The 13,896-nt window shown below is 45.1% G+C and overlaps 1 protein-coding gene across 2 annotated transcripts; it reads left to right on the forward strand.

Annotated features, from left to right (window-relative positions):
* The first annotated feature begins 5,143 nt into the window (after positions 1 to 5,143).
* LOC110530531 (angiopoietin-related protein 1) lies at positions 5,144 to 12,924 on the forward strand. Of its 2 annotated transcripts, XM_090182593.1 has the most exons (6): positions 5,433 to 5,634; positions 6,856 to 6,898; positions 7,966 to 8,835; positions 9,926 to 10,119; positions 11,336 to 11,606; positions 11,735 to 12,924. In XM_090182593.1, exons 3-6 carry the CDS (start codon positions 8,034 to 8,036, stop codon positions 11,920 to 11,922), a joined length of 1,455 nt encoding a protein of 484 aa, XP_090038719.1. In that variant the 5' UTR covers positions 5,433 to 5,634; positions 6,856 to 6,898; positions 7,966 to 8,033; the 3' UTR covers positions 11,923 to 12,924. The 2 variants fall into 2 exon arrangements, with proteins under 2 accessions (XP_021469368.2, XP_090038719.1); XM_021613693.3 differs by lacking the exon at positions 6,856 to 6,898 and having other exon boundaries at positions 5,144 to 5,634.
* The last annotated feature ends 972 nt before the right edge of the window (positions 12,925 to 13,896 follow it).

Consider the following 13,896-nt stretch of genomic DNA (forward strand, 5'->3'; position numbering starts at 1 on the left):
CTACAAGCTATTTAGTCATTGTTAGCCACTGCTAGCGGCTTTTACCTTCTGCACAGCCAGCCATTTTTTTTTTAGCCTGGATAACTGTCTCTCCACAACAACGCCGGATTCCTGCCGTAATCCCTGGACCACTACTTCTGATCTTCACAGCTAGCTTGCACGCAGTACCGAAGCTATCCCTGAGGCCCACTTCCCGGCCTACTCAGCTGTTCACCCGAACCCCACTCATACACGGCTAGAGACCAATACTCCACCGGATCCTTGCTGTAAACTTGGCTACATAGCTGATGCCTGCTGGACACTGATCACTTGGCTACATAGCTGATGCCTGCTGGACTGTCCATTAATCACGGTACTCCATTCTGTTTATGTTTTTATCTGTCGGCCCCAGCCGCACTCAGGCTCTGTGTGTAGTTAATCCGACCCTCTCTGCCTTGTCTCACCTGCTGTTTTAGCTAGCTCTCCCAATCAACACCTGCGATTACTGTATGCCTCGCTGTATGTCTCTCTCAAATGTCAATATGCCTTGTATACTGTTGTTCAGGTTAGTTATCATTGTTTTAGTTTACAATGGAGCCCCTAGTTCCACTCTTCATACCTCTGATACCTCCTTTGTCCCACCTCCCACACATGCAGTGACCTCACCCATTACAACCAGCATGTCCAGAGATACAACCTCTCTTATCATCACCCAGTGCCTGGGCTTACCTTCGCTGTACCCGCACCCCACCATACCTCTGTCTGCGCATTATGCCCTGAATATATTCTACCATGCCCAGAAATCTGGTCCTTTTATTCTTTGTCCCCAACGCTCTAGGCGACCAGTTTTGATAGCCTTTAGCCGCACCCTCATCCTACTCCTCCTCTGTTCCGCGGGTGATGTGGAGGTAAACCCAGGCCCTGCATGTCCCCAGGCACCCTCATTCGTTGACATCTGTGATCGAAAAAACCTTGGTTTCATGCATGTCAACATCAGAAGCCTCCTCCCTAAGTTTGTTTTACTCACTGCTTTAGCACACTCTGCTAACCCTGATGTCCTTGCCTTGTCTGAATCCTGGCTTAGGAAGGCCACCAAAAATTCTGAGATTTCCATACCCAACTATAACATTTTCCGTCAAGATAGAACTGCCAAAGGGGGAGGAGTTGCAGTCTACTGCAGAGATAGCCTGCAAAGTAATGTCATACTTTCCAGGTCCATACCCAAACAGTTCGAACTACTAATTTTAAAAATTACTCTCTCCAGAAATAAGTCTCTCACTGTTGCCGCCTGCTACCGACCCCCCTCAGCTCCCAGCTGTGCCCTGGACACCATTTGTGAATTGACCGCCCCCCATCTAGCGTCAGAGTTTATTCTGTTAGGTGACCTAAACTGGGATATGCTTAACCCCCCCGGCAGTCCTACAATCTAAGCTAGATGCCCTCAATCTCACACAAATCATCAAGGAACCCACCAGGTACAACCCTAAATCTGTAAACAAGGGCACCCTCATAGATGTCATCCTGACCAACTGGCCCTCCAAATACACCTCCGCTGTCTTCAACCAGGATCTCAGCGATCACTGCCTCATTGCCTGTATCTGCTACAGATCCGCAGTCAAACGACCAACCCTCATCACTGTCAAACGCTCCCTAAAACACTTCTGCGAGCAGGCCTTTCTAATCGACCTGGCCCGGGTATCCTGGAAGGATATTGACCTCATCCCGTCAGTTGAGGATGGCTGGTCATTCTTTAAAAGTAACTTCCTCACCATTTTAGATAAGCATGCTCCGTTCAAAAAATGCAGAACTAAGAACTGGTTCACTCCAGACCTGACTGCCCTCGACCAGCACAAAAACATCCTGTGGCGGACTGCAATAGCATCGAATAGTCCCCGCGATATGCAACTGTTCAGGGAAGTCAGGAACCAATACACGCAGTCAGTCAGGAAAGCCAAGGCCAGCTTCTTCAGGCAGAAATTTGCATCCTGTAGCTCTAACTCCAAAAAGTTCTGGGACACTGTAAAGTCCATGGAGAACAAGAGCACCTCCTCCCAGCTGCCCACTGCACTGAGGCTAGGTAACACAGTCACCACCGATAAATCCATGATTATCAAAAACTTCAACAAGCATTTCTCAACGGCTGGCCATGCCTTCCTCCTGGCTACTCCAACCTCGGCCAACAGCCCCCCCCCCCCCCGCAGCTACTCGCCCAAGCCTCTCCAGGTTCTCCTTTACCCAAATCCAGATAGCAGATGTTCTGAAAGAGCTGCAAAACCTGGACCTGTACAAATCAGCTGGGCTTGACAATCTGGACCCTCTATTTCTGAAACTACCCGCCGCCATTGTCGCAACCCCTATTACCAGCCTGTTCAACCTCTCTTTCATATCGTCTGAGATCCCCAAGGATGGGAAAGCTGCCGCAGTCATCCCCCTCTTCAAAGGGGGAGACACCCTGGACCCCAACTGTTACAGACCTATATCCATCCTGCCCTGCCTAGCTAAGGTCTTTGAAAGCCAAGTCAACAAACATGTCACTTACCATCTCGAATCCCACCGTACCTTCTCCACTGTGCAATCTGGTTTCCGAGCCGGTCACTGGTGCACCTCAGCCACGCTCAAGGTACTAAACAATATCATAACCGCCATCGATAAAAGACAGTACTGTGCAGCCGTCTTCATCGACCTGGCCAAGGCTTTCGACTCTGTCAATCACCATATTCTTATCGGCAGACTCAGTAGCCTCGGTTTTTCTAACGACTGCCTTGCCTGGTTCACCAACTACTTTGCAGACAGAGTTCAGTGTGTCAAATCGGAGGGCATGTTGTCCGGTCCTCTGGCAGTCTCTATGGGGGTGCCACAGATTCCCTGATCCACCTCTACGCAGACGACACCATTCTGTATACTTCCGGCCCTTCCTTGGACACAGTGCTATCTAACCTCCAAATGAGCTTCTACGCCATACAACACTCCTTCCGTGGCCTCCAACTGCTCTTAAACGCTAGTAAAAACCAAATGCATGCTTTTCAACCGTTCGCTGCCTGCACCCGCACGCCCGACTAGCATCATCGGATGGTTCCGACCTAGAATATGTGGACATCTATAAGTACCTAGGTGTCTGGCTAGACTGTAAACTCTCCTTCCAGACTCATATCAAACATCTCCAATCTAAAATCAAATCTAGAGTCGGCTTTCTATTCCGCAACAAAGCCTCCTTCACTCACGCCGCCAAACTTACCCTAGTAAAACTGACTATCCTACCGATCCTCGACTTCGGCGATGTCATCTACAAAATAGCTTCCAATACTCTACTCAGCAAACTGGATGCAGTTTATCACAGTGCCATCCATTTTGTTACTAAAGCACCTTATACCACCCACCACTGCGACCTGTATGCTCTAGTCGTCTGGCCCTCGCTACATATTCGTCGCCAGACCCACTGGCTCCAGGTCATCTACAAGTCCATGCTAGGTAAAGCTCCGCCTTATCTCAGTTCCCTGGTCACGATGGCAACACCCACCCGTAGCACGCGCTCCAGCAGGTGTATCTCACTGATCATCCCTAAAGCCAACACCTCATTTGGCCGCCTTTCATTCCAGTTCTCTGCTGCCTGTGACTGGAACGAATTGCAAAAATCGCTGAAGTTGGAGACTTTTATCTCCCTCACCAACTTCAAACATCTGCTATCTGAGCAGCTAACCGATCGCTGCAGCTGTACATAGTCTATCGGTAAATAGCCCACCCAATTTACCTACCTCATCCCCATACTGTTTATATTTATTTACTTTTCTTCTCTTTTGCACACCAGTATCTCTACCTGTACATGACCATCTGATAATTTATCACTCCAGTGTTAATCTGCAAAATTGTAATTATTTGCCTACCTCCTCATGCCTTTTGCACACAATGTATATAGACTCTCTTTTTTTTCTCTTTTTTTTCTACTGTGTTATTGACTTGTTAATTGTTTACTCCATGTGTAACTCTGTGTTGTCTGTTCACACTGCTATGCTTTATCTTGGCCAGGTCGCAGTTGTAAATGAGAACTTGTTCTCAACTAGCCTACCTGGTTAAATAAAGGTGAAATAAAATAAAAATGTAAAAAATCAGTATCACATCTAGGCTGTATCACATCCTGCCGTGATTGGGAGTCCCATAGGGCGGTGCACAAGGCCGTCATTGTAAATAATAATTTGTTCTTATTAACTGACTTGTCTAGTTAATTAAAGGTTAAATAAAAATATAAAACACAATTTCTAAAAAAGTACAGTGTCTAAATCCGACAGAACAATCTATTTCATTGATTATAATTCCTGACTTTACTTTTTTATTGAGGACTATGGCACAATAATAAAATATAACCTGTGCATGTGATTTGTAACAGGTTCCTTGAAGAGTTTTGAGGGGTGGAGAAAGCATGAAATCAATTGCTAGGCTGTATCACAACCTGCCTTGATTGGGAGTTCCATTGGGCAGCGCACAATTGGCCCAGCGTCGTCTGGGTTTGGCCGGGCTAGGCCGTCATTGTAAATAATAATTTGTTCTTAACTGACTTGCCTAGTTAAGTAAAAAAATATATATAATAAATAAATGCTACATGCTTCGTGTGTGTCCTTCACATTCATAAGGGACCTTTTCTCCAGAGTTAAGTGCTTCTTCATTCTGATATAATTTATTTAGAGACCTCTTTTTATGTTCAAACGACCACCTTTGAGAGAAACTAAAACATACAAACACACACGCAGTCAAGAAAGTTTAATAGTCCCCCATCCCAGTATCTTCCAAGTGATACCCTTCTCCCACACTCAAAATGATTTCCTCCCTTGGGATTTACGTCCCAAACATTTTGTCTAAAGACGTCTTTGTCTGCTAAGACCTCCACATGTTGTGTCCGTAGCCAAATAAACACAGCTGCCAATATCCCTAAGATCGGTTCTTCTAAGAGGACTTCTAGGACCAGTGTTTTTGACAGAGATGGAGTATGTATGAGAGAGAAATGTTCAAAGAGCTTTGCTAAAATAAAATTGATTGAGAGTTGTTAATAACAAGTGTGTGTATGGCGTATATGGGAAAGTTTCCTAGTTTAACCACCAGATTGAATGTTTATGCCTGACTGAGAGAGAGTTTGTGTGAGTGAGACATATTCCATGCTCTAAGCTGCAATGGCAAGAGTGAGTATGTGTGTGTGATCCTGAGTGGGTGTCATCACCACACACCAATTCCAGGCACCCAGGCTTAGTGGATTTTGCTCTTTTTCTTTTTTTCTTTCATTAGCAATTGGAACCTTATAATAGGAGGAGTTATGTTATTCTTTAGGAGCACTATGACAGAGGGAGTAGGCAGTACAACCTACCACTCCAGAGGGAAAAACTCACCATCCCCCCAGGCTAGCTCAAACTTTCTGGACCAGCCTCCATCCTACTGTGAGTGTGTGTGTGTGTGTGTCTGCACAGACATTCACTAACCAGTTTGTGAGGCCAGAGAGAGAGAGAGACAGAGAGACCAGTACTAAGGAGAAGGCAGGAGAGTGAAGAGCATGCCGCTATACAGGAGCCACAACTGAGACTGAGACATCGGCCCCCACAAGCCTCTGACAAGCACCAGCAGAAGAAGCAAACAACGTTGAGACGCACAGGCTGTCTTCACACATAGCTACAGGTGTGTACACACTTTTATTTTCCTGTGGCCTATACTGTCCTGTGTTTCTTTTCTTAAACTTTGTTCAACAGATGCCTCAATGGCAAATTCCAGTTCCGGTATTGTTCAGACCAGAGATAGTTTGTAGATCTTATTTGTCATCGCCATGGGTACATGGTTGTTTATTTTCTGTGATTACCAAATTGCGGTCTATTATATTTAAGTAGTTTATTTTGTAGAAATGTCATTACAAAGGGCTTGTACTTTAAAAGAAGCCTCCCAGAACTGGCACCATTCACCACAATGAATTGTTCATTTATTTATTGTAATACACTCGTGTGCTAATTTATTTTCTGTTTATTACCTCTTTAGTAGCTGCTGTTAAAGGTGTATTAACTGTTATCAATGGTTTATTAACTTACAAGCGTCAGCTATTAGACAGACACAAGGTAGGGGAAAAAAGGCTGAGCAAACATCCCCCCTGGGCCTGCCAGTGAATGGACAGACACACTTGAGTCACAACAGAACAGCCAGTGACCCGCTGGCACTGGAGGGCATTTACCCCAAAGACTGGCACTGTCCTCTGCTAGCCTACTGTACTGTAGGACAGTCACCGCAAGTTTGACCTGTCTGGATGCAAACCGCCCCATTAATATTGATGAGCTATTGGTCTGGCTCTGCCTGAGTAGGAAAATGTACTTTGGATCCTTTTTTTATAAGTCAATTAAAAATGTAATGCTCTGACTGTGGCTGACTTGATGAAGACCAGCAGGCCTAGGCTGTTAGCGACAGACACATATAGCAGTAATAACCCACTATTAGATTAATAGTCCTGTGATTCTCATACTGAGCCTTTTGTGTAAACATTGTCACTTATCTGAGTCTGTAATTGGGGTTTGGGACTAACTTTTAAGAAGGGTCAATCCCTGAAGCCAAATTATTGAGAGTGATTATGAATGAGTGTTTTTACTAAAAGAAGGAGAGAGACAGCTGATGGCTTATGCTCAAGAAACAAGTCTCAAATTCTAATATCTCTTTCAAAATCTCTCCTCCAACTTTCCTTAAAACTATTTTTAATCTGTTAGTCTGTATTTGGGTGTTTTTGACACAAAGGAAATGAATGGATTTCCAGTGCTGTACTGGTAATGACAAATAACTAAATCAATAGTAAATACATGAAGAAAATGTATGTTGTCTACTGCCAAAGCCAGGCAGTAAAACAATGTTTCTCTCTCTTGACAGTGATAAAGGGAACAATTTTGTCACCACAGCCATTTTGGTTTAGGTAATACTGCCACCATCCTCCCATTAAGTATTGTTGGAACCTTCAATGCAGCTTAGAATATTTCATGAAAGACCGCAGGCAGAAATGATTGAGTGCCCCCACTGCTTTTTCCATTCAAGAGACAGTGAGTCCTTGCTTCCTCAGTATGTTTGAATCCAGGGGATTTGTTTTGATGGGTAGCCTATTGATGTGAAGTAGGTCATAATGTGCGCCTGTCAAAAGTGTTGGATGGTTGAGGGTTATTTAACCTTTTTGGCCCACATCCTCTGCATACGCCATTCTAGTTGTGGTTTGGCTGAAGTGCAACATCAGTCTAACGTTTGGCCCGCTGTTAGCAATCTGAATGCCCGGAGGCAAGCCAAGCTATCTATTGAAAAGGAGGGGTCTTTCACTTAACATGCATTTTTTAACAGCACCCCTCCCTGCTCTCCATTCTTTGTCAAGACCAATAAGTTAAAAATGTGAGCCTCTCCTCTTAAAATAGATTCCCAGAAAACATTACTCATAAACCAGGAGATTCATGTTCACAGTCTCACACATCCAGCTCTTTAATTCTGTACCAAATTCAGCCGATACCAAATGTCTCCATATTTAGACCAGCCAGATGAAATAGGATGAGAGTAAAATGGGTCAGTCTGAAACAATCATTGTCCTCCAACTGGTGCCAAAGAGGTGCACAGGTCTCTCCGAGACCTTTATATTTTATTTAGAATTGGGGCTACATGTTTGCCTTCCTTTAATGCCAAACAAAAATTCTCTACTTGGTTTTCAGACTGTTTTATGGAAGAGTACAGACCTTTTCTAACAGTATCCCTCCACATAATAATACAAATGTTTTCTTTAGCCCTTTTCTCAAATCTAAAGATACAACCTGGAAGCTTTTGGAGAAGCTTGATTAAGCAGGGGAGATGATAACAGGAGCTAACCAAACACGCTCAGTAGCATGAAGCTAAGAGTAAATGAACTGAAGCCAGAATTGGAGCTGTGATAACATATTTCTGCATGCTTGCACACACCACTGCTAAGAATTCAACCACATATTGCCCCGCTTTCCGTCTGTGTTTTAGGTGCAACAGTGACACAGCCGTCAGCTGTAGAGGAACGGAAGAAGAGAAGAGTAACCAAGAGACTGACCATGGGGCCCAGAGCTTTATGTCTGTTTGTCCTGCTTGGTCTGTCTGTCTGGGGCAGCAGTGAGGGCCTCAGATCCCCCATTCTGACCCGGAGACGGAGGGCCCCAGAGGACACAGGAGAACCACCCAAAAAGTGCTCGTACACCTTCCTGGTCCCTGAGCAGAAGATCACAGGGCCCATCTGCGCCAGCCGGGGCCTACACACGGACAAGGATCGCGTGACCCGCCTGGACGTTGCGTCAGTGAGGGACCTGCTCTCCAAACAGAGACGGGAGATGGACAACCTGAAGCTGGTGGTGGATGTGGACGGGAACATGGTGAACGAGATGAAGCTGCTGAGGAAGGAGAGCAGGAACATGAACTCCAGGGTGACCCAGCTTTACATGCAGCTGCTTCATGAGATCATCAGGAAGAGAGACAACTCTCTGGAGCTGGCTCAGCTGGAGGGACGCATTCTCAACGCCACAGCAGAGTCCCTACGTCTGGCCGCCCGCTACCGCGACCTGGAGGTCCGCTACGCCACGCTCTCTGCCATGGTCAACAACCAGTCGGTTCTGATTGGTGCCCTGGAGGAGCGCTGTCTACAGGTATACGGCCGGCGGCAGGAGCAGCCTCCTCAGGGTCCACCGCTGGTACAGGTAGTGCCGGAGAACATACCGGTTAGCATCCCAAGGTTCACCAATGAGATCCAGAGGGACCATAGCCGGGCGTTCCCCAGAGACAGGGGCTCCCGAGTGGGGCCGGCACCCACAGGAGGCACCCTGGAGCTCCGGACGGCTCCGCAGGGCAACTTCAGCGCAGAGGGTGAGGGAACTGATTGATTGAGTCATTTAATAGGTTGGGTGGTTGGTGGGATGTGTGGGTGGGTGGGTGGGTGGTTGGTGCCAAGGGTAAAACAGGTATTTCTAAATGAACCTCACAACCTCAGACCAATGGGTGTATGAATGGAACAGCAGGTTCATTTTCTTCTTAGACTGAGTATTTATTATGAAACATTTGCATATCAGCTGGAACTAGGTTCAGCTGGAACTAGGTTTGGTGCTGCTCACCAGAAAGAAAGACCGAGATGGAAATAAAAATGTGGTCTTGTCTAAAATCAGAAGAAAGAAAAGAGAAAGGAAAAGCCTGTGCGATTCTACTCATCAACCAAAATTCCTGACACATTTAGAATAATAAAGCATGTGTGATTTGAAGGCAGCTCTGTATGAAAGCAAACCCTCTCCAGGACTGCTCCCTCTCATGCTAAGCATGGACAGAAGCCAGGATGGAATGACATGGTTTCCTTCCCCTAACCACAAAGTAGCAGCACTTCTGGTTTACTTCACCACTGCTTGCTCAGTCTAATACAGACTAATACAGTAGCTACACTCCTCTATAAACTAGGAACATATTCATCTCACATTAAACAATTTACCCACTGGGCAAAAACTGGTTCAATCAACATCGTTTCCACGTCATTTCAACAAAAAAATTCAAGGTGATGTTGAATCAACGTGGAAAACTGATTGGATTTTCAAAAAGTCATCAACATAAAGGAACTTAGTATTTTTTTCCACCCAAAGTTGAACCTAAATCCTGATTAAATATTTTGACTGATTTCACGTTGAACTCACGTTAATTGACAACTCAACCAAATGTAAATCAGACCTAGACGTTAAAATGACATCTGCGCCCAGTGAGTCACTGTTTTTAACTGTCCACATTTTCTGTATAACAAATGAACTGTAGTAAGAGGTAAACTAGAATAATAAACACACTCACTGGTTTAGCTGCCTACATCTGGTTGGTGATTAAAGGTCTGTAACAGATACATCCCTCCATCACTCCCTCTGTTCCTTCATCTCTTCCCCATTCCTCCATCTCTCCCTTCATCCCTCCATCCATCTTGCCCCAGGTCCTTTCAGGGACTGTCTTCAGGCGCAGGAGGCTGGCCATAGCACCAGCGGTATGTACCTGCTGAAACCTGACGAGGCAGAGAGGCCCATGCAGGTGTGGTGTGAGCAGGGCCTGGACAACGGAGGCTGGACTGTCATCCAGAGCAGGAGGGATGGCTCCGTCAACTTCTTCAGGAACTGGGACGCCTACAAGGTGACAATGACAAAGACACCTCGGCTTGTCCAATCTCTTCTTACAAAACCTTTAAGCCAGAGACAACAATGGTGCCATTATATGACCTATCCAAAGGAACTCATCTGGTCTGGTGTCTCGGGATCCTTTCCAAGGCCTGGTCCCCTCGTGTTTTCACTTATAATATAATATAATGTGTGTTTCAGCGTATTCATGCTGAAGAGATTAAGTTTGAGATTGCCACTATGAAACATAGGAAGACCCAGCAGGAAGGTATGTCCCACCGCTCAATCTCCAACATTTACGTTCCAAACCACCACAGCTCTGCTAGCTACATCCATCTAGTACATCTTAAGGATGAACTGTATCTGCGTTGGCCTTGCTTCTTGCTTGAAGATTTGATTCAGTGTTCCATATAGCTCTGCCAGGCTAGCTAGCGTATGTTTAACTGGAACTTAATAACTCTCCTCGACATAGATGAGTGGTTGTGAATCAATCTCCCACCACCAATCCACCACATACTGTATAAACACGTACGCATGCATACACACGCGAACACACACACACACACAGGCACACACACACAGACAGACACACATACACACACACACACACACACAGACAGATACACACACACACACACACACACACACACACACACACACACACACACAGCTGTAGTGGAGGCCCAGGACAATCATAATTCCCGCCTGGACTACTTAATTCGCAATCAGAAACCAAATCAGACCACAGCCATTTAGTGTTGAAGTGCTCTGAGGAGAACAGCCAGGTACAGATTGGTCATGGTTTTTCAGCACACACAGGGGGGCCAGTGTCATCACCATTAGCAGGGATTCCAACAGTTGTTTGGGGTTGAAATATGAACAATGAAAGCCCCCATTTCTAAGATTGATGCTTATTATTTTCCAGTATGGATTCCACAATGTCTTAAGTTTCATCTGTATAGCCAATTTTAATTACAGTACAGTAATTCAATGCGAATATCAAATGATTGTTTGTCTTATATATTATTATGTCCAAGGAAGATTAATACTAACTTACAGGAGAATCAAAAAGTAAATTAAATGATTGGCCAAGATTACTTGTCTTGTCTTCCAAAAGTACTTTTTGACAAAAGTTGATTTACAGTATTCCTTATTTTAACATTCCTCTTTTTAAACCACTCTGACTACAAAACCAATGACTATTTTTTTATCTCTGTCCCCTCCTTTCTCAGAATGGATTTGGCAACATAGACGGTGAGTACTGGCTGGGGTTGCTTGGGATCTACAACTTAGGGAAGCAGTCTGACTACAGACTTCTAGTGGAGCTGGAGGACTGGGTGGGGAAGAAGGTGTATGCTGAGTACAGCAGCTTTCACCTGGAGCCTGAGAGCGAGGGCTACCGCCTGAGGCTGGGCACCTATCAGGGAAATGCTGGTGACTCACTCAGCAGCCACAACGGCAAGCAGTTCACCACACTGGACCAAGACAAGGACGCCTTCTCAGGTGGGTCAATCAATCAAATGATGCACTGTTGACTAAACACCTAAGACATCCAGTAGGTCCTTAAGAACGCATATGAGCCAAACTGAATGGGTATTTTTTAATGGACTATTTATATTCTCTCGATGCAGGTAACTGTGCACACTTCCACAAGGGAGGCTGGTGGTACAACTCCTGTGGCCAGGCCAATCTGAACGGTGTTTGGTACTCCGGTGGGGTCTATCGCAGCAAGTTTCAGGACGGAATCTTCTGGGCGGACTACGGCGGAGGATTCTACTCTATGAAGGGAGTCCGCATGATGGTCAGACCCATAGACTGAGACTAGAGAGGGAGAACTATGACCATCTTAACCCTCAACCAACACATGTACAGTACTGCCTATCTCAAACCCACTCACAGACATTGACTACAAACATTGTGTGAGGTGGCATAGTATTTCACATGTGAAGCTAATTTGCAGGCAGACGACAGGTTTTTCCTGCAGGCCTAGAAACCCTCAGTACTTCCTTTAGAAACTACTAATATCCAGGCATCACTGGCAGCACTAGAATTAGAGCAAGGAGTACCAGACATATCAGTTACAATGGAGAAGAAATCAAAACAACTGACCTATGGTATGGCATTGATACTGTATATCCATTCTAGACACTAGAGGTAAAATGTTGCCTATTTTAGAGGTGTGTAAATATCTTTAGTTGTAATAACTTCTTAAGAAAGCATTCAATCTACTTTGTTCCAACTTCTCCATCTTCTGATGCTTTTATGATTTATTTTTTATATGTTTGAAATAAACCAGGCGCCAAGGTGAAGCTGTAACTCATCCAACAGAAAACATTGGGTTTTCTATTCACTATATTTGTGCATCATGCATCATGTATTGCGCTTTCACAGCTGACTTATGTACTCCAGGCTGTGTGGATGTTTTTCTAATTTTGCTGTTGATCAAATTTCAATACGAGCCAGAGTCAAAACAAGTATTAATGGAAAAAAAGAAAAGGAATTATGGTTTGTTTTGTGTGGTTTTGGAGACTTAAAAAATGCAGACGAAGCAGAGAGTTAGTGAGAGGCATTGGAACAGCCAGCGAGAAACGCATTGCTGAAAGCCATACAGGACAGAGAGAAGGGAAGAAGAGAAGGAGAGGGGGAGGAAAGGTTGGGGGAGAGGGAAAGAGAAAGAAAAGTGGGTGAGAGGGGGAGGGGGGAACTGGAATGGAATCTGTCCAAATTTCCAAGTGATCTTTTTTTCTTTACAGAGAAATGTACATTCTTTCCATACAAAAGTGCTTGGGCTATATGTTTTTGAATATATTTCATTGAAAAAGTCACGACTCCCTGTGGTCTGTAATCACCGGTAGAACAGGCTGTATCTGGAGGGAAACCGATCCCAGAAGAGGAGACCAGCGAGTTCCTGTGACTGATTGGTCTGCAACACACGGCACACTACATACACATCCATATCACAAAACTTGAAAGTCAATGGGAATTAATAAAAGGGACTGATTCATGACTGAAAAAATGTATTATCATGAGTTTTGATGCTGCCTGAACAGTCCATTATCAGCCTGAAAACGTCATCCAAATGCCACTGGGTTGATGTTTTTCTCAATACATTGCAGTCATTGGGAAAACATGAGTGCCACAGGGTTGACAATTATGTCAATGCATTGCATTCAATGAAAAAGATGAGTGTCACAGGGTTGTCGTTTATGTCAATACATTGGAGTCAATGGGGAAAGATAAGTGTCAACCAATTCAATCTGATGTCAATAAATTGCAGTCAATGGGAAAAGGTGAGTGTCACTGTATTGACACGTATGTCAATACATTGCAGTCAACGGGGGGAAAGGCAGGCAGGCAGGCAGGCAGGCAGGCAGGCAGGCAGGCAGGCAGGCAGGCAGGCAGGCAGGCAGGCAGGCAGGCAGGCAGGCAGGCAGGCAGGCAAACTCTAAACTCAACCGTAAACCTAACCATAGCTTCATGTCCACATCCCGGCTCAACCCAAATCTAGCCATAACTCTAGCCCTCCACATCTTGGCTCGGAGATGTGGACAAAAAATGAGGGATAGGGTTATGGCGAGGGTTAGGTTTGAGCCTAGATGTGGAAAAGAAACGAGTGTTAGGGTTAGGGTTGAGGGTAGGTTTAGTATAAGATAGAGTTAGAGATGAAGCGAGGGTTAGGGTTGAGGCTAGATTTAGTATAAGCTAGAGTTAGAGATGAAGCGAGGGTTAGGGTTAAGGTTTAGTATAAGCTAGAGTTAGAGATGAAGCGAGGGTTAGGGTCAGGGCTAGGTTT

Source organism: Oncorhynchus mykiss, chromosome 8 (genome assembly GCF_057628025.1).
Source record: "Oncorhynchus mykiss isolate SJ-2025 chromosome 8, ASM5762802v1, whole genome shotgun sequence".
Taxonomy (NCBI): Eukaryota; Metazoa; Chordata; class Actinopteri; order Salmoniformes; family Salmonidae; genus Oncorhynchus; species Oncorhynchus mykiss.